At 41.7% G+C, this 27,845-nt stretch overlaps 1 protein-coding gene across 9 annotated transcripts in view; it reads left to right on the top strand.

Annotated features, from left to right (window-relative positions):
• SCUBE1 (signal peptide, CUB domain and EGF like domain containing 1) overlaps positions 1-27,845 on the top strand; it is a 293,808-nt gene that overhangs the window by 198,011 nt on the left and 67,952 nt on the right. For all 9 annotated transcript variants that reach the window (XM_006127719.4, XM_006127718.4, XM_075899443.1 and 6 more), the window contains one exon: positions 11,478-11,600. In XM_006127719.4, coding sequence (XP_006127781.2) covers positions 11,478-11,600 — 123 coding nt within the window. The remainder of the gene's footprint in view (positions 1-11,477; positions 11,601-27,845) is intronic.

Below are 27,845 nucleotides of genomic sequence, written 5' to 3'. Positions count from 1 at the left end.
TGAAAATAGCACAAATTAAAGGGACTCCGTCAAGTTAAAAGTAATAGACTAAACCCTGAGGTGCTTACTCAGATCTCAGTTCTGTTAGTCACCGCATGCAGGCTCTGTGGTGTGCCTGGTCCATTATTTTCACTGGGGCTCCATAAGGGGCAACAAATTGTGAAATCTCCATTTGTTTTCACTCTGACCCAGGCACAACTCACATGAGCATGAGCGAGTGTTTGCCCTTAATAAAAACTGAGGGTTCTTTGAGTTTGCCCTTAGTAAAAACTAAGGGTCTGATTCTACAAACACTCCCACACATGATGCTTAGTGCATACCATGAGCAATCTTTCTTCCTGGAGATGAGAGCGAGGAGAATTAGGGTGCTGGTTTAGAACCAGGTTCAGTTCTCTCCTGTGCTTCAGACTTTCTGTGTGACCTCAAACAAGTCAACTTAGTTCCTGATTCAGCTCCCCATCTGTGAAATGCAAATGCATTAAAGATTGAGCCACTGAGAAATTGTGAAATTGGGAACCATGTGAGTGCATCAGACAAGTAAACAGTAAGCTTAGCAGTATTAGCCCAATGTTTAGAATATTGACCTACAAGTCTACTTAGATGTGCTCTATTACTATTCTATCAGAGCACCTCCCAATCCTTCAAGTACCCATCCGCACAACACCACTTTATTGGAAGGAAGTGCTATTAACCCTATTTTACAGAGGTAGAATTAGTACCTAACCATTGGACCATCCCTCCTGTCCTATGATAGTAAGTATTATCCTCTCCAAGTGTTATCACTAACATTTAGATTTTAGACATTTACAAATGTATTACTTTCCAACATTTATACTGCTTTTTGTTTGCATTTCGCTCACCTTGGACACAAACCCTTTCTAGGTCAGCTTCACTCTCTTTCCAGTCCATTTCCTTTTGTGGTTGTCAGGCCTCAGAAACAGTGTTGCTGTTTGAGCTGACAACACAGTACCAACTTGTTTGTAAGTTATTTTTAAAAATAAACTGTTGTTCCGTGACATTTTAAAATGAAAATCCTGTCTTTTCATATTAGGCTTAGTAAATCCCTCCCTTCAAAAAATTAGAATTCAGGGCCTAAACTATGTTGACAATGTATCTCAAGTTTTCCACTTCCGATGCTTTTTGTGCTCTATAAATTGAATTAACTGTAATAAGAAAATAATAAGGCATAATGTTTGTTTTATAAGGTGATTGATCTCTTGGCAGCTTGGCATGCTTTTTTATTGATTGATTGGTGGATAATGTCAGAATGGATATGTCCTGAAGGAAATAAGCTGACACTTAAATCCATGTGTGACAGATTACCATCTGTATTTGAAGACAGGTTTCTTATGGAAATTCCAAAGATTTCCAGAAGAAAAGGAAGAAAGCGACATGAGAGAAATTTGTTGAAACCTGCCTCAACCTTTCCATGCTCTGAGAATATTTGCACAAAACTTTGCTTTATGGGCACCATGTTTTCAGGGAGAGAGAGATTAACATTTTATTTGGTCTGTCTGTATCTGACCGATCTAGTTTTAATTTTGGTAATTAAGGAAATGCCTTACTGAACAACCAAACCCACAAAACTAACTAAATGAAAACCTTAAGTTACAATGTGGTGGATTATCATTTATTGTACTTAGCTCATCAGTAGAGAAAAAATGGCGATGTGGTTAAAGGATGGAAATTGGAGACTCGAGGAAGCTGGGTTATGTGCTTGGCTGTTTCTTTTTGTGGCTGTTTTTCATTTCATGTGTGATGCTGGGCAAGTCACTCATCATCTTTTTTCTCATCTTGATTTTCTCATCTGTAAAAATTACCATAATAACACTTATCCAGCTCACTGAAGTGTTGTGAAGTTTGTAGCATTCTGCCCTTTGTTATCATTAGGTGGGAAGGCACTATAAAAAAGTTCAAGTATTATTTCCTCTGTAATTTACCTTTGATGCAAAATAAATTACAGGCCATGAACTATATTCTGCATTTGCATGCATCTGACAAAGTGGGTCTTTGCCCATGAAAGCTTATGCTCCAACACTTCGGTTAGTCTATAAGGTGCCACAGGACTCCTCACCACTTTTGCAGATTCAGACTAACACGGTTACCCCTCTGATACTTCACACTGCATGGACACTCTTGCGCAAGAAAGTTCTGATGGCCATTCACAGAATGGCCATCAGAGCACCTGTGCTTTTTGTGATAGGCTCTTTTTGCACAAGAAACCCCTGTTGAGCATCCACACACACCTTTTTGCGCAAGAACACCACAAAAAGCCCTCTGTTCTGTAGAATGACTGTAGATTTCCTTGCGCAAAAACACACTTGAGGTGTGAACACTCCACAGGTTTTTGCGCAAAAACCTTGTCGTGTAGACATAGCCTGAGTGACTTACCTGGATTTTTAGTAGAAGTCAGTAGTAAAACTGGGACTAGAGCTCCCAACTGCACTAGACCATAACCATCCTGATGTTTTTCAGGAAGAGTTTAACCTAAATTCTGACTTAAATTCCATTACAGCTCTATTGAAGCCAGTGGGTCTGCAATATTGGGGCTGAGAACAAAAATTGTATATCCAGTGCATATACTATACATCAAATGGTATATTCACTGCATATATACTATTTGAAATATTGCAGAACTAGACAATTTTCCTGATATTTAAAATAGCCCCTGGAATATAAACAGCACTATTGATATGTTTACATTAATTCTTATGTCTTAAATATATTTCAGACATATTGTCAGAATATATATACAGGCAGTCCCTGAGTTACGCAGACCAGGGAGACAGGGAGCAAAGCCTCTGAGGACGCCGGCAGCGGGACCACGGTGCGTCTCGGTCCGCCGCCCTTGTCTCCCTGGTCTGCTTTTCTCCGGACACCTGTGGTAGAGCAGCTGGGGCGCTGCCTGTTGGTCCCGCAGCGCCGCTCTGGGCGCTACTGAATCAACCCGGCAGCACCCCAGCTGCTCTGCCCCAGGCGTCCCCAAGTCAGCCACTGCTGAAACTGACCAGCACTGACTACAGGAAGCCCGAGGCAGAGTTGGGGACGCCTGGGGTTCTTAAATTGAATCTGTATGGAACTGGCGTCCAAATTCAGCCTGTTGAAACTGATCAGAGGCTGATTCCAGGAAGCCCGGGGCAGAGCAACTCTGCCTCGGGCTTCCTGTAGTCAGCTGCTGGTCAGTTTCAGCAGCGGCTGAATCTGGACGCCAGTTCCAACTTACATACAGATTCAACTTAAGAACAAACCTACAGTCGCTATGTTGTACGTAACCCGGGGACTGCCTGTGTGTGTGTGTATGAGTGTGTGTGTGTGTGTGTATATATATATATATATATATATATAGTTTTTATCATTTACCATATAATTTTAATCTCGTGAATACTGGCCACTCTGTAGTTTGAATGTATTTTTATATGGTGGTGCATATTCAAGATAAGTGCACAACTATGCCTTCCACCAGTGAAAGAAGATTACCTAAACAGTATGGCCTAGTGGATAGTGCATGGGACTGGAGATAGGGGTTCTATTCCCTAGTCTGCTGGGTGACCTTGGGCATGTCACTTCACTGCTCTGTGCCTCCATTTCCCAATCTGTAAAATGGGCCTTCTTTATAAATCTCTTGGAGGCATATTTATGAAAAGTGCGATGTAAGAACTAAGTTGTATCATCGCTCAGTGGATGCAACTCATTAGAGAATGCTTCAGTGAACCAGACCTCTCAATAGTCTATTTCACAGGGCTTTCCCACTTTAATCCACAAGCCCGGGCCTCCCCCAACCCTGCTCCAGCCTATTAGGGAAGCCAGGTCAATCCTGAGCAACACTACGATTCCAGGCACCAGGAGCCGGGCCACGATGCCTGCAGTAGGAAGCAAAGCCCAGGTAGACCTATGGAACAGGTGCCACACACGGTGAGGGTGTGTCTAGACTACAGGGTTAAAAAACTTCTCCTGTGTCTAGACTGCTGCCACAGTCTTTCAAAAGTAAATCGAAAGAACACAGCAGTTTTTTGACCGTGGAAAACCTCATTCCACAATGGCAGTTGGAGTAACAAGATTTTCAAATGACTGGCAACTTTTTAAAAGCAGAAGAGGAAGATCTGGTCTCCAGGGGTGGACTAGCCCGGTGGGATACCGGGAAGTGTCTGGAGGAGGAGGAGGATAAACCCTGCAAGCTGCTCCTGGGAGTGGCTGCCGGAGTCCTGGAGAGGCAGCACAGAGCCCGGCTGGAGCACTGCATAGTGGGGAATGTTCGAGCTCTGCCAGCATGCCCTCTGCACGGCCCTTTCTCTCCCCTCCCCCTCCCCGCCCCTTTCCACTCCGCTGGGGGAGCAGCAGTGCACGGACCCGCTTACACAGCCATGCTCTGCATGGTGGGTCTGGTGGGGTGGGGGAGAAAAAGAGGGCAAGTGGGCAGGGGCAGTGAGGGAAGAGGGAGGCACCAGGAGGGTGCAGGGGTAAGGGAAGGTGCTGGTGCCAGGGGATTCTGGGGGTGAAGCAAAAGGGGAGGGTGAGGGACCAGCACCAGAGGAAAGAGGCAAGGCAGGTGTGTAGAGGGAGGTGTTAGGAGAGGGGATGAGGAGGGGTAGCTCACACGATCAGAGTGGGGCTTCTGGAGGAGTGGGCACTGGCGGGAGAGAAGGGCTGGTAAAGAGGACAGGTCTCGGGAAGGCTGAGGGCAGTGAGAAGGGCAGGAGTCAGGATAGCAGAGGAGGGTGAGGGGTTGGGGGAAGCAGGCACCGGGGAGCTGATGGAGCATGGGGAGGAAACATGGCAGCAGAGGGAAAAGGTAGAAGTTTAGAAGATATTTATTAAAAAACGGACTAGAATACGGAAAAAGTTACCTGGGGAATTTGGTTCAAATGAAATGCTATGAAATACAAAAGAAACTTATCAGAGTAGTCAGCAGTTTCAATACGAGGTATCTAAAACACCACAATCTTTATCCAGAACTTTCTGATTTGGATCTGAAGAATTTTGAAAATATTCTAAACAATCTCCCCGAAAATGCATTTAAAAAATTAAATGAGTTAAAAAAAATTAGCAACACTATCTCAAAAGAAATATTGCATGCAGAGATGATGGATTTCCCAAGGAAATGGAGCAAATTTAGGTCAACTTACTGAAGATGTCTTAAATGACACTATTGAGAATAAAGACGATTGTGACGAAGCTACTCTCGAAAAATGTAAATCCTGCAAAAACTGCATGGAATGTTGTTACCATGTTTTGGCCAAGTTTAATTTGAACACACTGGTGTATAGGCACGTCTTTCTAGTGTACAAATATATATTAACCTTGTCTGCAATCCAGGTCTCCTGTGAGAGGTCTTTTTCAAAGCTGAAATATTTTCTGAACAAATTGTGAAATTGTCTTACACAGTCACATCTTGAATCCTTCATGTTAATGCCATGTGAGAAGGACCTACTGTCCGAAATATATAATGAGGATGTTATGAACCACTTAGCATCGAAGAGTAAATTTTTAAAAAATTCTTTGATGTGAAAAAGTGGGCCATTCTCTAACCATTTCCTGGGCCTATTTTGATTGCCAGTCCACCCCACTGGTCTCTAATGAAAACTTAGGTCAACATACCTACAGCACTGGGGGGCAGGATACAAAATCCACATGCCTAAATGTCCTAGCTGTGGCATGACTTCCGCTTAGTTGATGGGAAAATGCTTCTGTTGACTTAGCGACCATCATTCGGGGAGGACAAGTCCCTACAATGAGGGAAAAAACCCTTCCATGGCTCTAGTTTGCATCTATATTCTGGACTTACAGCAGCATGTAACTATGGCCCTGGTACCCTGCCATCCTAGCACAGATGTGGCTGGACACAGTGTGATGGTATGACAGTGACATGGGGAAAAGAGATACAATTAGGAGAAATTAGTAAGGAAGTCCACTGCCTGGGCAAATTGAATGTAATTGTCCAGGGCAGAGGCAGTGAAAGTGAGAGCGATGAACGAGTGGATGCCACAGGGCCCAAGGAGGGGAGAGGCATGAGCAGGATGCAGAGAGGCTGGAGCAGATGCTGCACGGCCTGGGGGTAGGGAGCTAGTGTAAATGGTGAATTCTCTGTAATTTGACATCTTTAAACCATGGTTTGACGATTTAAGAAATTCAGCTGGAGATTAGGGATCGATTGCTGGAGTGGGTGGGTGAGGTTCTGTGGCCTGCGATGTGCAGGAAGTCTGACTACATGAACACAATGCTTCCTTTAGACCTTGTAGTCTGTGAGTCTTCTAAGGGGCTGGAATGGTCCTGGATGCCCAAAGGCTCTTTTTTATTGCAATAAGTCGGCATTATTAAGTGTTTCTTTACTCATCCATGGGATTGACACACCACACATGTTGAATTTTAAATACTGAGGAACATGCAGCAAGATAGAAATGGAAAATAAGTTGTAGATTAAAAAGAACACAAGGGCATTAGAATTTACTAGCCAAAGGAATATCAGGTCATATTTATTATTTTGTGGAAGGGGGGACATAGAGACAGTTTCTGCACTCAAGCTCCTAAATCAAGTCCCATTATTAGCTTCCAAAGTGCCTCATTTATTTCTCTCAATAATGTTTATACAAAAATAAAATACAATTTAAAAAATGTGGTTAATACAAAGGTAGCAAAATCATCTTGAATGATGTCAGAAGAAATAAATTTAACTATTAGATTTAGATATGGGCATGAAGATTTAGAATGGCAGGTTGTCTAAGCAAAACAATCTCCAGACACTTCAGTTTTCAAGGCACTTTTAAGTACTTGCCCCCGTGGAAGAGCACTCCATTTCTGTATTTTCACATTCCTTGGGATACTGAAAAGCTGAAGACAGAGAGAGAACTGAAACTTCTTGAATATAATCTTTTACCACCTGAAAATGGTACACCTTAAAATCAAGTTCACTAAACACCCCAGGTTGAGCATCCTTACTCAGGCAAAGCTCCATTAACTTCAGTGGGATATTTGACTGAGTAGCAAGTGCGGGAATTTTCCTAAATGCCAGGTATTCGGTAATCAATTCCAATCTTAAATTATTTTTCCTTCTATGATTTATATGGCTAGAGAAGTTTCAGTGAAGGATAGACATTTCTTGGAGACTCAGTGCAATTCACATCAACCACTTGGACACACTGAAGTTGGGCAGCAACCAGTTTAAAGATAAATGGGCTCTTCACCCTTTCACATAAGTGGGACCATTTGTTATTTTCACAAGTCTCATAACAAAAATTATTTATAGCTGTGGAAAGAAAAATAGTGGAGAAATAGGCTTGGTGCAATTTATAAGAACAATTTATCAGACATGATATGGTTGAATACTGTTCACTTTCAAGTGAAATGCAGCAAGGCTGTGCCCTCCATAGAGTGAAATGATTTTTACATGCCTTGTCACTCTTGTTATGCCCATAGAAAGAAATATAGTGAAAGCAGAGACATGGTGTTATTTATGTTTTTTAGAATGTTTTTGCAGTTAACAGTTTTAACTTCCATTGTGTTCTGTATGTCCTGGTTTTGAAAGGCCACACAAAAACTCACCCACTCAGCCAGTATTTCAACTAAAATGCCTACAATGTATCAAAGTCATGAGGGGTGGGGAAGAGATTCTTTTTTGGACTCTCTCTGTTTCACCCACACACTGCTGGTATACATTTGACAAAGCTGTGTTTTCAGTGGATTTACACCAGCATATGATCTGATCCTGAGTTCAGGAAAATTTCATTTAGGTACCATATGATCTTCACAAGCCCGTAAAGAAAAGCAAATTGCCACTAGAATTTGGTATAAACCATAGTAAAATACAATGGTTGTCATTAAAAAGTCTGTCCTTCTCCACAGTTACCCCACCATATTGTCGGAGACTCAGAGTTACTTTCTATTCAGATATAGATGCTCAGAATATAGGGCAATATAGCAACTCAGATATCACTGTGTGTTCACCATGGCTGTGTCTAGACTGGCAACTTTTTCTGCAAAATCAGCTGCTTTTGCAGAAAAACTTGCCAGCTGTTTACACTGGCCGCTTGAATTTCCGCAAGAACACTGACTTCCTACTGTAAGAAATCAGTGCTTCTTGCGGAAATACTATGCTGCTCTCGTTCAGGCAAAAGCCCTCTTGAGCAAATCATTTGCGCAAGAGGGCCAGTGTAGACAGCACAGTACTGTTTTGCGCAAACAAGCCTTGATGGCTAAAATGGCGATCGGCGCTTTTTTGCTCAAAAGCGCGTCTAGATTGGCATGGTCGCTTTTCTGCAAAAAGTGCTTTTGCGGAAAAGCATCCGTGCCAATCTAGACGCTCTTTTCTGCAAATGCTTTTAACGGAAAACTTTTCCATTAAAAGCATTTGCGGAAAATCATGCCAGTCTAGACGTAGCCCATGAGTAATAGATACCATTTTTATGACAAGTGACTTCTATGTGTACCACACATGACATGTTATAATTAACATATCACCAGGAATTCCTTTTGTCTGAGATTTTTAACTCTGCTTGGAGATTTTTATAACCTGCAGTTATATAAACTGACTCTGGGAAAGTTTGACAGTTGAACAGTGATGGTCTCCCCCCGTGAGATCTGCAAAGCAGTCCCAACTGAAATGCAGCAAGGCAAGAGTGGGGTTGGAATGAATCATTAATAAGACTGAAAGCACTTGAGGAGGAAATAAACCAATAACATTGTAATGTATTACTGTTGTTGTTATTGAGACAGAATTGTTTTGACCGCAGTTTAACATCAGATGGGATCTGTCTCCACTCTTTAGGGCCAGGCTATTCTGTAGTGTGGTCCATGGCTTCTCTTTGCTGAAGGCCAACACTTTCAGATTTGGGAGCCAAAACGTACTGTTTTAGATCCCTAACTTCAGCCACCCAAGTTTGAAAATGTATAGCCAAAGAATTCACTTCAACTCTTTTTTATGCTGATTTGACATGAAAAGCTCAGCTTGCATGTAATAAGTATTTATAAGTGTGTTACCTAAGTACAAAAAATTCAATTAACCTTCCAAAACTCACACAAGGATTGATTCTGCCATTTAGTAATCCTATTGAAATCAATGGCACAACTTCCAATGTAAGGTACTATTGCACATTAATAACAGAGCTGCAGAATCAAGCCAACAGTAAGATTCACCCTTAGTCCCAGAGTTTTTAGTATCAGTTCACTGGATCACATTGATTCCCTCCTTTATACTTATATAAGTATCAAATGAGAAAACTCTTCTAACTACAAATGCAGTGCAAGAATCTGCCACCCTTACTCACTCTCTGTTGTCTCCAGTAGTACCTGGAGGAAAAAGAAGTGTGAGAGAATCTGACTGTCAGTGATTAAAAGTTATATACACTGTACATGATCAAGGTTTATGTTCTGCCTCCATTATTCTTCTGCTGTCATATTTTGTTGCTGTATATATCCAGAAATATTACTCCGTAATCAGCATAACTACTTATACACGATACCCTCCATTTTCACAGTAATTACATGTCTTTTTTAAAGATTGATTTACTTGTTTGCTTATTACATGTATTAATAATAATTTAACCAAGCATTTCTAAAAAATACTTCCCTCAAAATCTTCTCTCTCCTATATATCAAAGTAATGCTTTCTAACTGCACCAGCTCACTCAACAGCCCTATTCATATCTTTGGCAGATTTCCATTTCTACACGATCATTCTTTTAACACCTAGACTTGTTCTTAGCAGGATTTTTTTTTAATGGCCAATTGATATTCTTAAAAGTTTCCAAGTTTTGCCGGTAAGAGGCTTCCTGGATAACTGGGAAAAGTCAGTCTCCAAAATCAGTTCAGGTCTTGTTTCCTTCGTAGAAGAATATGCTGCTGTTTGTGTGTGCCTAAATCCTGACATGTTATCTCTCCCATTGTATACAATCTCAAAAAAAGGCACATAGTTACCTCTTTTGTTCCCTTTACCAAGTAGCTATTTTTAAAGTCACAGTCAGGGAAGTCACAGCTAAAATGGCAAATATTGCAATGGAAGTGCCAATAAGTATGATTGTCCTGTTATGTGTAGCTGGAGAAGGGGGAAAGCTTTTTTTCTTAGAAACATTGGAGCAGGGAAATGGAGCTTCCAGCTTGACAAAGGAAGCAGTTCTCTTCTGACAGAGCCCTTCACAACACTTCGGTAAATATTTTAAATGCCACATACTTGATCCTGCTCTCCATATATGCCTATGACTCCCAAATGGTGTAAATAGGGATATTGCGCATATAAGTACAGGATAAACAACAACATGCACTAATTCAAAGTCTGCCTTGCATTAACAGGGAATTAGGAAAGATAAACATGGGGACTAAAGGTAATCAGGGGGCCCTATATTTACACCAGAGGAAAAAATCACATATTTGCTTAAGTATTAGTGTAGCTGAGTTGGTTCCAGAATATTAGAGGGACAAGGTGAGTGAGGTAATACCTTTTATTGGACCAACTCTGTGTAAACCTGAAAACTTGCCCCCTTCTTCCAATGGAGGTTTGTCCAATACAAGATATTACTTCACTCACCTCGTCTCTCTCTTATTTTTTAATCATTTTAATTTTTTTCATGTGAACTTAGCTCCTAATAAATGTTCTATACTGACAGCTATGGAGACTAAAGTCTGTGGCTACATCTGTATTGGCAAGATTTTGCGCAAATACTCTTTAACACAAGAATTTTTGCGTCAGAGTATTTGAGTAAGAGAGCGTCTACATTGGCATGTGCCTATGCGCAAAAGATGTGCTTTTGCGCAAAAGCATCCGTGCCAGTGTAGATGCTGTCTTGCGCAAGAAAGCTCCAATGGCTGTCTTGTGCAAGAAATTCATGTTGCCTGTCTACACTGGCCTCTTGCGCAAGAACAGTTGCACAAGAGGGCTTTTTCCTGAGCAGGAGCATCATAGTTCTTGCACAAGAAGCCCTGATTTCACACATTAGAACGTCAGTGTTCTTGCACTAGGACTCCCCACCAGTGTAGATAGGCAGCATGTTTTTGCGCAAAATCATGCAAATGTAGACACAGCCAGCGTGTCCACAAGAGCAGGTATGTCTGGGCAGCAGGAATATAGGCATCCCTGCCTCTTTCCACCAAAGTCCCTCAGCCAAATTGATCTAAAGGTGCCATCTCTAGGGGACCATTCAGTCCTTCACCTCTGTTAGCATTGTCAATAAGGGGGCGGGGGAGGGAATATTTTGGTGATATTATTTCTAAAGACAAAGTGGGTGAGGTAACATTTTGGACCATCTTCTGTTTGGATTTGGAGCTTACACAGAGCTCTTCTTCAGGCCTGGCTACGCTCAAAAGCTTGTCTCTCTCTCATCAACAAAAGTCGGTCCAGTACCTCCCGGTGTCCTAGGTCTGACACAGCTATAACACCACGGCATACATATTATTTCCAATGAGACAGTTGTCTAGTTGGGAACTGGACAAGTCCTATATTCCTACCATTATTCCAGAAAGTAAACTAATCTTTTCCCATCTGTTCCTCACAGACATTGATGAGTGCTTGGTAAACAATGGTGGCTGTGACCATTTCTGCCGAAATACGGTTGGTAGCTTTGAATGCAGCTGCCAGAAGGGCTATAAACTGCTAACAGATGAACGAACCTGCCAAGGTAATATTCATTCTTCTACTCTGTTTTTATCAAGTGAATCTTTAATTTGAATTAATCTGTTTTTAAATCATTTCTATTGCAGATCTTAATCACGTGTCATAGAATTATAAGCCAGAGAAAACTTATTAGGTGGTGACTGTTCTCTAGGGACTGATACAGGTGGCTTTAATACTGTCATTTCTAATGCTGTGTCCACTATAGGTATTAATGTTTTTAATAATAGGAATGGTGTGCAATTCCAGTAAGTCTAGCTGAAGCATAAGCAGCAGAGTGTTTTAGTGGAATAAGCACCAGTTAGGGAGCCCTGAGTTTTAATCCAAGTTCTGCATTAATTTGCTGTGTGTGTTTGGGCAACTCCTATAACCTTCCTGAGACTGGTATTTATCTTAGTTACACTGGCTTCAATCCAAAGTAGCCCAGTGAGTCAAAGGGTTTGTAGTACTGGAACTGAGATGAGAATCAGCCCATTGTCTTAATTCTCCTATCTGTAAAATGAGGGGAATGAAACTTGCATACATACGTGATGGGGATATTGTGAAAATTAAAAAAGCTTCATATATGTCTATTGCTTGCTGCATGCATACATTGTCATCGGTCAGATGAGTCGCATGGTATTGTTTCTGTTCCTCGACTCGATGAGTGCATAGCTATTCCAACAAACTCATGCATTACCTTTATAATTCAGCTTCTACAAATGTGTGCAAATACACGACTGATCACATGTTCCCAGGAGATAATAGAAAAGGCAAATGTGTGGGGCCAGGTAATTTAAAAATGTGATGAAATATTTATGAAAATGTTTTTTCAGGAGATGCCCATCTCTGTTACTAAATGAATGTTTACATAGTGTTTAGAATGTGTAAAGGTCTCTATATAGTACTAAACAGTATTATTATTTTGGAGTTTTCAATACTTCCCCCCCTTGCTCATCAATAAAAGGAAGGGGAACCATTTGAAGGATACACAAGCAATTTCAAAAGACTTTCCATTGCGTCTCGCTGGTACTACCACTGTCTGAAAAGCCTACCTCACCCTAACTGTGTGGTTAGACACAGGGGAGTCACAGCAAAGTGACTAGTACTGGGCAAGGCACAGATTGCGCCACGTGACCAGACAGAAATAGCACTGCAGGTTTGTGTCAGACAAGGACAGCTTGGCAGGTGTGGAGTTAGCCACTAAATATAGGGACAATTTTTTTTAAAGGAAGATTTCATCACACAATGAAGCAGGGAGGCAATAGATTTAACAGCCATGCTAGAAAACAGTAATTCACAGTGATACTTGAAACCCATGAGTCTAGATCTTCTCTCACCTTCGTTTAAATGGAATGGCATTCACTGAAGCCAATGTAATTACACCTGAGTTGAAATCAGGCCCCTTATTTCTGCTATGCAGGCTCGGGCACAAAGGAATAGAAGAACTGGATTTATTTGTCTGAAGCTGATGGTCATGATTGAAAGATTTATCATTTAATTTTTAATCATTTTTAATGTTTAATATTTAATATTCCTACAAATAATGATGAGATATTTGGGGTGCTTACAAGAAAATGAAGGCATCAGTTCAACAGTCAGTACTTGTTCCTCTGTGTTTGGTTTATCTATGTGCCTGGGTTTCGGAAAGAGGCCATTGGTAGTGAACATTTATATGCAGGATGTCAACAACACAGCTATATTTAAGGGGGTGATTTTTCTCCCATTATAAAATCTTCCTTTTCTTTGCTCATAATTTTTTCAATCCACATTCCTTTTGGTCTAGATTATGTGATTAATTTGATGTTAATAATTTAAATTTAATAAAGAAATGTCAAATTGATTTGGATTAATTTTATCCTCATAGTTTGCATAATTTAGATTAGAATTTGACAAAATAAAAATGTATCTACTGGTACTAAGAAGAATTGGTTAGTACTAATTATTACAGCGGGTCAGTTTGTAATTTTTCAAAACTTAATATATTTTAAAATTAATACAAAAGTGTAGACATGAGTTTTAGCTACCCTTCCAAAACTGATATCTGAACCAGTCTTCTCCCTGTCACATGATCAGACAGAGTGCTGGCCTGAAAATATGAACACGTTTCGTTCCCAGAGATCTGGAGTGGGGCTGGGGGCACTTTGTATCCTCTTGACAGTGAATTGATTTGGACATGTCAACTTTCTCCTAATCTATTGCTGTAGCAGGTACATCATTACAAGTCCAGAGAATTCCAGGCCCAGAGAAACTGCTCCAGTCATAGAAGTTTTCATTCTTCATAATATGAAATGAGGGAGAAGCAAGTTTTTTCCTGTCTGATGCCTGAGGTATTTGGGCTGTAAAGACAGATTACAACAATACAATGTGATGCCTGCTTCAAGGATGAGAGTGATTTGTGATTATTTAGCTCCTGTCTGGTGCTTCAAGAGATAATTGGTGAACTCATGCAGTCAGTATGACTGCTGATGATGAATGAAGGGAAGCTAATAGAGATCAAGGAATCACTGAAGTGTGAATCACCTGTATTTTGTTTTGTGCTCTATGGAGAAAATCTAGTCAGTGGAAGTGGTTCTAGCTTTAAATGGTAGGCACTGGAGAAAAAAGTGATCAGAGGTTGGTGACTGTTGCATTATAAATCTTTCTGGTTTTTCTGGTAATTGCTGGGAAAGGTTAACCTTAAAAGTGTCCTTGAGAGATTCACGGAAGTTTATTTTGGGTTGCCTTAGCCCTCCCATAGTGTGAATCACAACGTTTTAATTTTTATTTATGGCAGAGGATGTGGTACATGTTGTTTACAGTTTTTAAGTTCATTTGTCCTATTCTTAATGGTTATTATTGTAATTTTTTATTTTTATGTTCAATGTTGCTTTTCATCTTCAGATCTCATTTGGTAACTGAAATTATTGATTCCTTATGTATTTATATATTTGAAGCATTGATTTTGGGAATCAATAATGAAGGGACTCAGTGTATCTTGTTTGGTTTTAGTCCTGTCTAGCCTTCTTTGGTTTTGGTCCTGTTCTAAATGTGTCTGGTTTGGCTCGCTCTTTAATTTGGAAGGTAGTTATAGAGGCTCATCTGCAGATTAAGGTACTGATCTTGCAATCCTTAGGAATGAATGAGAAATTGAAATGAATGGGCATTTTGTCATATTAAACACTACAAAGTCAGGTCCTAATTATGTGTATGAGCACTAGTTTCTTAGTTACAGAAAAGTATCAGTAGAAGGGGGGAAATGTACACATCTTGCCAGAAATATTTTTTTAGTAACAGATGCAAAATGTACATTTAGTGTTGCTGCTGCTGCTTTTCCTTACTATTTTCATCACTGTCCTCATTAGGCAATTTACATTTTTCCATCAAGGGCCCTTAATGTGAAACTCTGAGGTTCCCTCACTTTGCCCCATTTCTTTGAAGTCTCTTCATGACAGGTTCCTGAGCCAGCTTTAAGATTTTAGGGACGCCTAGACAGTTAGTCTTTAACAAACCTGCCTCTGTCCATTCATATTGCTCCCACCACTGCAGTATCAGAGTGCCTCACAAAAATACACTCAGAACACCGCTATAAGGGTTTAGTCTCCACCAATAGTGTCCACATGTGCAAGATACAGAACACTGCAATTCACACCCCCTTAATCTGAACTGGGATGGGGGGAACTTTTGTAGATGTGCCCTGAATCTCAGTTCTAATTCCTTAACTGCCTTTCCTCCTATAGAGGGGAAGGTAGTATCTTTTATTAGACCAACTTCTGTGGGTGAGAGAGAGACTTGAAAACTATCTCCTGTGGAGGCTTCCCTCATGCATTTCTCTCACCAACAGAAGCTGGTCCAATACAAAAGATATTACCTCACCCACCTTGTCTCTAGTATCCCGGGACCAACATGGCTACAACATCACCACGTGCATTTCCTTCTATACAGGTAACATCGTGAAATGAAAATTCATTGGTATCAGAAGTTTTGAAACCTGCTGATCAATAGGTCAGCTGAGTTCAACATTAGCAAATGGTGCGATTCATATGATACAGTATGTAGCATGTCATGTGTGTGAAAAATGGTTTTCATTTACTTATTTATGGCCAAACCATTTTCAGCCCTGGTTCTGGGGGCCAAACCATTTTCAGCCCTGGTTCAGCCCTGGTTCTGGGGGGGAAACCTGCTGGTAACGTATGTTGCGTATCACTGATTATTTTTCTAGGGCAGTGCTTCTCAGCCTTTCCCATTCTGCAGCCCCATATTATAACAGATTTTTTTTTTTATTCCTCTCCTTCTGCAATCACCAGGCTTAAGAACCCGTGTTCTGAAAAGTTTCAGAGAGGTAGCCCTGTTACTCTGCATCAGCAAAAACAAGGGATGCGTCTAGACTGGCATGATTTTCCGCAAATGCTTTTAACGGAAAAGTTTTTGGTTAAAAGCATTTGCGGAAAAGAGCGTCTAGATTGGCATGGATGCTTTTCCGCAAAAGCACTTTTTGCGGAAAAGCGTCCGTGCCAATCTAGACGCGCTTTTGCGTAAAAAAGCCCTGATCACCATTTTCGCGATCGGGGCTTTTTTGCGCAAAACAAATCTGAGCTGTCTACACTGGCCCTTTTGCGCAAAAGGAATTTTGCCTGAACGGGAGCAGCATAGTATTTCCGCAAGAAGCACTGATTTCAGACAGTAGAAAGTCAGTGTTCTTGCGGAAATTCAAGTGGCCAGTGTAGACAGCTGGCAAGATATCCCGCAAAAGCAGCTTGTGGCACCTTCAAGACTAACAAACTTGTTTGAGCATAAGCTTTTGTGGGTTGGAGCCCGCTTCATCAGATGCTTGCAAAAACAACAAGGAGTCCTGCATGCACCTGAGTACGTGGGCTACAGCCCATGAAAGCTTATGCTCAAATACATTTGTTAATTTTTAAGGTGCCATAGGGCTCCTTGTTGTTCATGTTCTGAAACAGTCCTGTAGATAGAGGCAACCGCTTTAACCCTTTTTGGGGGGCACAGAAGCTTGACCTCCTCCTTCTCCTACTCCAGGCTAAGGAGGAGCTTGCTGACACTCCATCCTCCATGTCCCCGGAAGGACTTCCCAATCATTGTTTGGGGAGTCGTGTCTCTACTCACCTCCCTCCCTCCAGCACGTACCCCTGCTGCAGAGAGAGGCTGTTGTCCCAGAGTTCCCATTTTAACTTTAGATCATGAGTTCTTGTTTTTAAAACAATACAGACATATGTATAAATTACTAGTTACTTTAACAAGGCTCTTGAATTTAAGAGATTGGAAATTCTTCAGTACGGGGAACATGTCTTAGCACATGCTGTGTGGCACCTAACAGAAAAGGCCCCAATCTTGGGTCTTTGAGCATCAGGGTCTTTGAGCATAACAGATATGTTAAATAATAAGTAGAAGATGAAACATTTGTAATGTCTACCATAATTAACAGAAAGAAAACAACCAGCATTAGTTTTCAGACCAAATTAAGTACTAAATAGCAAGCCGACTGCGTGGGGCTACAATGAATCCCTACAAGTGCAGCCTTAATTAGCTTAATCCTTGGACGATGTGAGTTTATAGTCAGTTAACTCAATTGCTTATTCAGTATCTGTTTGTCGTGCAGTGATCTTGAAAAAAATTTAACAATAAGCACTCTCTCTGCTCCACTGAAGTTCAAGCTTCATTAAGCACCCAGAAAAATGTGCAAAATGCTATCATAAATAACAATTTTCTTTTCCTGCTGTAGGCAATGCCTTTTGCAAGGAAAGGCAATGTGCACATTTGCCAGGATTCTTGAGTGGAGAAGTGGAAGGGGAGAGAGCCTAAGTTACATTCAGGAAAGGAGCCGTTAGTGAGAAAATCCAGTGATTAATGTAATACCTTAGTCAGAAAAATATTTACCAAAAAAAATACAGCAGAATCCTTATATTGGATGAAATTTTCCCCTCTAGCAGTGCATGGCTTATACACTACTCAAGTTCCACTTACATCCTCAAAACGGGGTTTACATGGGACTTAAGTGGTTCAAAGGTCATGCACTGGCACAGGCATGAGTTTTATCCATAATGAAGTCTGAGCAGGGGACATAGCACCAAAAAAAATGAATTAACAGACTAGCTCTGCAAAAAGAGAGGGCCTATCTGGCAATTGACTGCCTCTCCTCTTCACTTCAGGGACCTGCTGGGAAGGCCTCTCTGGACCATTCACATTTGTAGGGGGCATTAAGAGTTAGGGGAACTTCTATAAGGCCTCCTTTTCACTCTCCTAGGGTAACCGCACTGTTTGCTTGGTAGTTTGATGAGCAGGAGTACAGGTGCCAATGGGGACACCCTCTCAATTCGAATTAATGGGTCTTCCCTAGACCCGCTAAATTGAACCCTGGAAGATTTACTGCAGCAGTGTTGTTATTCTGCATAGTGAAGACATGACCAGATATTCTAGGGGGTGCACTGTATAGCACCCTTAACTCTAAATAAGCTACGCAATTTGCACCATGCATATTCTGTAGCTTATTTCGATGCTATTTCGAAATAGCTTGTTTTGTAATTTGGCAGGGTCTACACAGCGCCAAATTTCAAAATAACTTGCTATTCCAAAATGCCCCTTAACTCTCGTTACCAAGATGTCAGAATAAGCTGTCTGATATTTCAAAATAACAAGCTGCTTCAGTAGACACAGAATAGCTATTTCGGGATACTTCCGGTATCCTGAAATAGCTCCACAGTATAGACATACCCTACGAGATTTAAATAATTTCTCTCCTGGTAAAATTTTCTAGTGTAGGCAAGGGCCAATAACATGAAGATTAAAAAATCAAGTTATTCATTCCACCAGCAGGTGAGCTGGCAAATGATCTCTGCCAAGTTACCATTTGAACCAGTTTCTGATTAAAAATATTGATGCTTTTTCCTGACTCAAAACCAAGCAAAAGCAAATGTAAAATAATAATTTTACTCAACCTTCCTCTTTCATTCTTAGTTGGAAATGTGGTAAACGATATTACTTTGGCATAGTCCTCTAAGGCCAGACAGAAGGGCAACCCAGAGGTACTAGAGGAAAGTTATACTGTTTGTTTTGGGTTTTTTAATGTTTTAAATAGATTTTTACCTGCACCCACACAAAGCTTCATTTAAGCCGGGATCCTTGTGGTCAGGTTTGAACTTTATCCTGTCGAAAGAAGTGTTAGCATGCCTCCAAGGCTCAGCCTGTTCCCTTGAGAGGGAAAGGAACACCAGAGTAGGTGTGGATTCCATAGAGGGTTAGGAAAATGGTCTTAGCAGCTGGAACACCTACGCATCCTCTGTCTGACTTTTACCCCAGCCTGTGTGTTTGCTGTGCTCATGAGGAAATGCTGCAAATTGCAAGTCTTCAGCTGTTGCAGAAAATGTACAGGACTTAAGAGTTGGCTTCTCTATTAAATCAGACATAAATCCTTTGAAACTAGTGTTGCCATCCCTCCAGGATTTGTCTCCAGGAATTAAAGATTAATCTTTAGTTAAAGAGTGTGTCATGTGATTGTCTTCACGAATTCACCTAATGAAAATGGGCAACCCTAATTTAAATCAACAGAGTTACACTGATGTTAAAGTAAAAGAAGCCTGGACACTCTTTAGCAGGTACATGGACAGGGTGTGCTTAAGACACAAGGTCACATAGCCATTCAGGTTTAGCCCCAGCCTCCCTCTGTGAAGATGGTGGGGAAAATAGGACAAATCTGAGCAAGTGGCATTGCCATCTGGTACACCAGGTCTCATCACTGCTCCAGTTTGGCCTTGGCACCTCTCCATCATGACATGCCCCCTGTATGAATTTGTTCCCTACGCATTTGCCTACTTGGCCTTTGCATTAATCTTGCACTCAGTTCACCCAGATGGTGTAAAACAAAAGGACCCGCGGTAGGTGGATTTACACCTGCCCAGGGGCTGGCCCAGTTTGTTTAATGATATTCATATTTCACTGAAAGAATTGCACGCCAACAGGTATGACAGCTCAGCCAGATGCACTCGTCAAACTCAGCAGTGTGCTGGGACAGCCCTTGGGAGTCCCTTGTCAAAATTCTGCTACCTAATGATAGGAAGGATTGAGGTGATTTCCCTGCCTCTGATGATGCTCACTCCTTACTGGGCTGCCGTCCATCCAACAGAGCTTTTATCCCTGTGCCTCAGAAAAACACTTCCAAATGAATTGCTTTTTGCATGTACCAGATTGCTTCATGTATCATTTTTTTAATACCCAAGTGAAGAGGCCCCTCCAGCCACTAGCAGATGGAACAGGGTGTTTATATCATCAGTGCAGGATGCATTCCTGCACCCCTAACTCGCATGCTTAGACCTGTCTCTGGATGATAAGGGTTGCAGGATTGGACCCACAAACAGTATGTGACTCAGGCCCCAAGTGGAAATGTTTCCAGTAAGTGCACTCAGCATGAGTTGTTTGCCAAGTGATGATACATCCCAAGTTGGCTGTGGTTGGAAGAAAGTGGTTCTGCTTCAATGTGAAAATAGATTCCCCTGTCCTTCAAGCCTCTCCTGTCTGCAGCAAGTGCACTCCTGATCCACAGTCAAGGAAGAGGGATATTTTTTTTGCAGTTACCCTTAGTCTGGAAGTGATATTAAACCTCACATTGCAGGGTGTTAACCAGTCTCTAACTATTAGAAATCACTCTACTTGTGAGAGGTTGATCATCCCACATGTACCTACTTACATCTTTCTTGGTAGGGTCTGGTGCTGGCCACTGTCAGAGACAGGATACTGGACTAGCTAACCCATATGTCTGATCCAGTATGGCAACTTCTATATTGGGAATACATCATTGGGAATGTGGCTTCCTAAAACACCCTGATGCTTCCTTTGTTATATAATGAACATTGGAAGCTAAATAAAATGTTTCATTAGTGTCTAGAGACTGAAATGCTCTTCAGCTCACTTTTCTATGGATAGACTAGGACATACTGTGTGTACCTTTAAGAAATAGCTGGGCTCTGAACTAGAATTGTGATATGTATTAATGAATTAGCAGGATATGAGTCAGCCTTGGAATAGTTTGAGCTGGATGGCAGCATTCTTCCTAAAACAACAAAATGTTGATATATGGCACTGGTGGTTGTAATTAATTGAGTTTTGAAAGAGAGAGAGGGTGTGTTATTTAGTACTCCTCAGTATGGTGATGTTATTGTTGCTATTGTATATGTAAAATGCAGTTCAGTTAAGGGGCAAGTCCCCTTTGTGCTAGGCGCTGTACAGGCTTGCAGTAAAAAGATAGCTCCAAAGAACTCAGAAAAGTTCAGCTTTCCCCTAAGTACACCTTAAAAGGGTGAGTGGATTGGTTTGGTTTGTTGAATGTAAATAAAAGCTCTTTAAGATTCCAAATCATTAAAACAAGAAGTGCAGTTTCATCTCCTAGCAGTTTTGTCAGTTGTTGCCATGTATTCAGATTTTATAGAGATGAACGTTGGATGAATTAGACGAGATAGAAACCAAAAAATTCTGGACTCTGATCTTAGCAGGGAAACATATGGAGGAGGAAGTGATTAAGCATATTCATGGTATTCATAAAGTCTACACATATCTCCTAACGGGGAAAATACTGTCCCTACACCATCCCCTGTGTCAAAATGGTACCGATGTGGTTTCACTGCAAGGGATGGGTGAGAATTTTGGGAGTCCATGCAGAAGATATACAACCCTGTACCCCACAGCACAGACCTGGGAGTTTCCAAGACACTGGGGGATGTAGGTGGTGGATCAAGGGATGTGGGAATAAACAGGCACTGGACCATCCCTTCACAAATCTATTTTCCCCCACTCACTGCTGTGGGGCAGAAGGATTCCTGACCCTCAGCCCCTGCCCCCCTGCATATGATCTGGTCCTCAGCTCGTGTGCTTGCAGGAAGTATTTGCCTCTTGCTAATATAGGGTCTCAAGGGAAAAAATAATTTTTCAACCCCTTTTTTGTTCACCTTTTTGTTCACCTGTCCAAGAAAGCAGCATATCCATCCGTTCATGGGTCACACAAATGGCCTGTCATTCTGTGTCCTGAGTCACTCCAGGAGCTCAGATTTGCACATAAGCAGTGTCAGTTCCCTGCAAAGAATAACAGGAGGAGCCCAACACTGTATTTCTTGTGAATGAGGGACTGTTTTCTTAGCTGCCCCATCCTTCCCTTCCTCCTGACATTTTCAGTAATAATAAGAAGCAGAACTCACCTACATTCACCAAGAGTATTTCTTGCTGCCTTCTGCAGCACTCAGCAACTCCCAGTGTTGCTGTACAGAAAGGACAAAATAAGTCCCTTTTAAGAAGGGACTAGTGGAAACTTTAAATCTGCCATTGACTTCAGCAGGAGCTTTGGGTGAGCAAGGAATGCGAAATCTCGCCTATGACAGACAAAGGGAGTTTTTACCTGTTAGCTTTCGGTTGAAAATGAATCTATGTTGCTTTTCCAGCTACTTTAATTACTTTAGGCCTTATTCTGCCCCCTTCTCTCCATAGCCAAGTTGACTAGAGCCTACTCTGCAAGGAATCCCAATGACTTCCACAGAAGGCTGCCAGGATCTGCTCCAGTAATTAGAAGGCTGCTTTGTAAAGAAAGCCTTTTCCTCCTTTTAGAAATCTGCCTATAAAGCAAGTGTATCACGGGACACAGGGTATACGGCTTGCTCAATACTCAGAGGGTAAAGGCCTTTCTCTGTTTGTATCATTAGGTTGTTAACTTGCTCTTACAGGATTGCTGTGTAAATAGTGGCTTGAGAAGAGTGCCGGCTACTATATACCATGTTTATGTTTGTTGAGAAACAAATAAACTTGCCTTAAGTTTCTTTTAATGCACTTCTAGTCTTGATCTATAGCTTCTTCTCCCAAGCACTTGACGTAGTAGCACAGTTTATTGCCATAATGGCAATAGATAACGAAGCTTGCTTTTGCCTTGGAAAATGATAAATTTTGGAAAGGGTTACATGTTTGCTCATAAACTCTTGGCAATGTTTTTGATGAAAGTACTTTGTTTTCTTTAAAATGTTGGGAAAGCATTTGACTCGAATAGCATTTTAGACTGTGCTAGCAAAACAATGGTAAGAGGATAAATGTAATGAAAATCAGAGCCAATTGTCTCCTACTGGGTCTCATAGATTAATAAATAGAGGAGCCTGACTGTAACAATGGTCTCTTCTAATGGAGGCAGTGCCTGGGAAGGGTGTGAGAGAGTTAATGCAGAGAACAGGAAAGCCCAAGTACAAGGGTAATTTACTGAAAAGGCCAAAGTCACTTAAGTGTTGATACAGCTCCCCCTCTTCAATTTTTAAGACTTTATTTCCACAGAAATGGCTTCTCTCTCTCTCTACCTCTACCAGTAGGTCAAACCCTTCCAGGAGCTTCATGTTGTTTGAAGTCCTGTCTTTGTGTTGTTTCCTAGATATTGTGTCCAACCCTCGTACACAAAAATACCCATGAAAGCCAATAGGCTCAAGCTGGTACTTATTTTGGTACCATAAATAATGCTCTATTTCAAAAGCACATGTTAAAAGCAATCTGAACATAAGGCTATGGGGTTATGAAACAATTAATGTGATCCTGAGGCATGCGCTTGGGAGTTGCAGGGGGATAGGAGTAAAGCTCTACTGAAGAATGGCTTGTAGTCATTCTGATGCAGTCTGTTTGAAGGTGTTGTTTTCAGTCTGGCCTGACGTGAGCTGTGTTAGTCCTTCTCTGATTTTCCAATACAGTTCTGGACTGATAGTGTAGTTCTTCTCTAATGATCTCAGTCTTGCAAGATGCTTAGCTCAAATCAGATCCTACTGACTTCAGATATGATTAGATATGTGGCATTGTTAGAGGCAGCAATACAATATTACTATCACTCTTACTATTATTTAGATTCCAGTAGTGCCCACAGTCATCAGTTAAGATCAGCGTTCCATGGTCAGGCGAACCAGCAAACTTGCAAGGCCCTTGGGCATGGTGTGGGAGATGGCTTTGTGCTCCCAGAAGGGACAGGGCTGGGACAGCCAGTTCTCAGAGCTGCCCAGGCTACACCCTCTCCCATCCTCTCAGTGCCATCCAGTGAGCACAGCTTGGGGCTCTGCAGCACACCGGATGGGGGCTCTAGCAGTGATTTAAAGGGCTCGGAGCTCCAACTGTTGCCACTGCAGCAGCAGCAGCTTGAGCCCTGGGCCCTTGTGAATAGCCAGGCCCAGGGGCAGTTGCCTCCTTTGCTCCTCCTCCCCTCCACCCCATTGGCAGGCCTACCCATAGTGCTAGGCACTGTACAAACACAGGGAGCCTTGAGGAGCTTTACAAACTAATGACAGGGGAGCATGTAACAAACAGTAAGAGGGAAAGGAAGGATGAGAGTGGCTGCAACCATGGCCCACAGTAAAATCAACTGTGCAGAACTGGGATTTTGAATCATCATTCAAAAACTCCCAGTCAGACCAATCCTCCTACCCCCATGCTTCCTATACATCTTGCTAGCTTTTATATTGTTTTATCTAGTTATGGGTTTCTCTTCTATAAAACTATGGTACGCCCACATCTTGAATACTGTGTACAGATGTGGTCTCCTCACCTCAAAAAAGATATTTTGGCCTTGGAAAAGGTTCAGAAAAGGGCAACTAAAATGATTAGGGGTTTGGAACGGGTCCCATTATGAAGAGAGGTTAAAGTGACTGGGACTTTTCAGTTTAGAAAAGAGGAGACTGAGGGGGGATATGATAGAGGTCTATAAAATCGTGAGTGGTGTGGAGAGGGTGGATAAAGAAAAGTTATTTATTAGTTCCCATAATAGAAGAACTAGAGGACACCAAATGAAATTAATGGGGAGCAGGTTTAAAACTAATAAAAAAAAGTTCTTTTTCACACAGCATGTAGTCAACCTGTGGAACTCCTTGCCAGAGGAGGCTGTGAGGGCTAAGACTATAACAGAGTTTAAAGAGAAACTAGATAATTTCATGGAGGTTAGGTCCATAAAAGGCTATTACCCAGGGGATAGAAATGGTGTCCCTGGCCTCTGTTTGTCAGAGGCTGGAGAGGGATGGCAGGAGACAAATCGCTTGATCATTGTCTTCGGTCCACCCTCTCTGGGGCACCTGGCACTGGCCACTGTCGGCAGACAGGATACTGGGCTAGATGGACCTTTGGTCTGGCCCAGTACGGCCGTTCTTATGTTCTGTACAGGCCATTCTCAGCTGCCTTTTGATCTGATTCCTTCCTTCCTTCCTTCCTTCAAAAAAAATAAAACTTCTCAAGGAGTGCCTCAGGTGATGGCCCCTCCCTCTCTGCACAAACTCCCCTCCCCTGCAGGGGCTCAGGGCCTGGGGGGAGGGATCTCATGTTCTCTCTGCTGCTCTCTGACAACACAGGGAGGCTCCCTACAAATGCCAGAGAGAAGAATGTTCTTTGATCAGTTATGGAGTGTGGTCTGGGGGGCAAAGGTGCCACCCAGAGGTTCCCCATTGTGTCACCCTCTACACAGCCACTGCCCAATTCCTCCACAAGATGGCTGATCAAATAGCTCACATCATTAGAGCTGCCAAAGAAGATGGAAAGGCACCCCCCACCTGCTGGGAAGGCAGGTGAGTTACACCACCCAATTCCTAGCCTTGCAGCTAGTTCCCTCACCTCAACCTCTGGGATTGTTGGCACCTGTCCCTGCTGTTTTAATCTCTCCTTCAATCTCTCTGTGGATGATGTTGAGGCTTTGTAGAAGATCCTCTGAGAAATTCCACTGAGAGCTGTTACCCCCGTGGCTCTCCCGGGGACGTTGTTGAGGCTGTGTGCTCATGTGCACACATGTAAGGTAGTTACGCCTTCCTGTATGTTAAAAATATGAGACCAAATGAATTTACCTTTCAGAGAATCAGTTAACTAGATAATCTGCTGCTCTCTTCCCTTGATTGCAGGGGTTCTTAAATGATTATTTTTTTGAAGTAACAAATTAACCTATCATGAAAACAGATTCTTCATAACTCTACAGGGAACAGAATACTTTTTTCTGTCAAACAGCAGTATTCATAATAATAGTAATATCATATCTCATTTTAAAACTTCAGGCCAAATCCTGCAGAGTGTACTCAGGCAAAACTCCTATTGATATCCCCAAATGATGTAGACTTCGGCCAAGCCACCAATTTTTACCTGGTTAAAACTGCCAAAATTCCATGGTTGCCATCCAAAATGTAAATCCATCCCCAGCACCCAGGACTCACTTGAAATTTCTCCCAGATTCCTAAAGCTTTTGGTGACTCAGAAATGAGCTGGTCATTTAGTGGATGATGCGTAAAGCAGAACAAAACGCTGCTTGCTGACCTATAGCAATATTGGCTTTGCAGTGCTGACAGGAAGAAAAATGTGTGTTGGTCAGTAAACTCATTACATATGTTTAGAAAGACACATAGGGAGCAGATATTTACCACACTAAGATGATATTTTACTGCCTTTTTCTGTCTGTGACTGAGCAGTAAGTGCTGAGGGAAGCATGTGGCTGATGGTGAGCTTGTGGGCTCTCTGTGGGAGAGAGAAATACAGTGGGCAATTTTTGAAAGAAGCTGAAGAAAAGAGTGGGAAATTAACTTGCCATTACATGAGATCATACAGGAATCATTTAGAACAGAGTCCAAGGAAAGGCTTGTATTTTTTCTGGAGAGGGAGCAAATGATTTGGACCTACATTTTTATCACCAAGTTCAGGATTCATAACCCTTTGCTTTCAAATCCCAGGGATATCTTGCAGGAAAGTACAGCCACTGCTATTTTGATAAGGATTTATAACAGAGATAAAGAAAACCAGCTTGCCATTTGTATTTCCCATGGCTCTTTGCTTTGCTGGAGCATTTAGGTAAACGGTGGGAAACTATTGCTGTTGATGAGTTTGCTAAGAAGACAGGTCCACTTGGATCATGTAGCAAAGAGAGATCTGTTTAATATAGCTCCTGTGGCCACTGAAAGAGCCAGATTATGACTAATGTCTTTGGCATTTAACTGCAGTTGGGATTTGATTTAGAAGAGGCAGACAAACCATCCATGGGAACTGTTTCTTTGGAATAATAATCTTTCTAGGTGCAGAAACAACCTCAGATTCAACAAAATGACATGCAGTAAATGTCAGAGAAACACCTGATGCTTTCTGAATGGACAGGGCACACCGTGCACACTATTAAATTAAATTTTCAGTTTACTGGCCCTAACCAAACTTGGATACCTAAACCTCTACTTGGACAAGGAATATACCAAAGCACAATTTCAAAAATTAGCTCAGATTCCAAGTCAGGAAAGCATTTAAGCATGTGCTCAAGTTCTTTCCTAGATAGGGATGCTTTTCTGAATTAAATCCTAAATCACTGAAGGTATGTCTACACTTGCACCCTACTTCGAACTAGGGATGCAAATGCAGGCATTCGAAATTGCTAATGAAGCGGGAATTTAAATATCCCGCGCTTTATTAGCATGATCTCGCCAGTGCGCTAGTTTGAATCACATTTTTTGAGGAGTAACGTTAGTTCGAACCAAGAGGGTTGGTTCCAACTAACGCGTTCCGGCGCACACTTCCTGGTTCGAATCAGCTGTGATTCGAACTAGCGCGCCAGCGAGATCATGCTAATGAAGTGCGGGATATTTAAATCCCCGCTTCCTTAGCAATTTCGAATGCCTGCATTTGCATCCTTAGTTCGAACTAGGGTGCAAGTGTAGACATACCCTGAGTGAAATTCTATGGCATGTGTTAAGCAATTCGTCAAACTAAATGATCATAAGGGCCCCCTGTAGCCTTATAATCTAACCATTCTGTAAAATACTAGAATCCAGGTGTCAGCCATCTCTCTCTTAGGAGCTGCTTGACACCTCTCAGCCCTGGACACCCACAAGAATTGATGACTGTGGACTTGTGCAGGTCAATAATTTACAGATTTCTTTTAAACAAATCTGAACTGCTCATTTTGTTCTCATGGGACAAAATGAATATCTCAAGTCAGAACTGCACACAGTAAGTAATAACATGGATCTCTGAAGTGCTGCTACACCTATATCAGAGTATAGGCTCATCAGAGTGTTAGCCTACATCTACACTGCAATGCTATTTTGGGATACTGGAGTATCCCAAAATAGCTATCCCGCACCTTCACAGCAAGCCCGTTATTTTGGGCTCACTATTCTGACATTCCTGTTAACCTCATTCCACGAGGAGTAAGGGATGTTTTGGAATTGCGCTTTATTTTGAAATTTGGTGCTGTGTAGACAGCACCAAATGATAAAATTAGCTATTTCGAAATAGCATTAAAATAAGATACGCAATTTGTGTAGCTCAAATTGCG

This window comes from Pelodiscus sinensis, chromosome 1, assembly GCF_049634645.1.
Source record: "Pelodiscus sinensis isolate JC-2024 chromosome 1, ASM4963464v1, whole genome shotgun sequence".
In the NCBI taxonomy this organism is placed as follows: domain Eukaryota; kingdom Metazoa; phylum Chordata; order Testudines; family Trionychidae; genus Pelodiscus; species Pelodiscus sinensis.
Note: the sequence above shows the minus strand (reverse complement) of the source record. Positions and strands in the feature narration are given on the sequence as shown.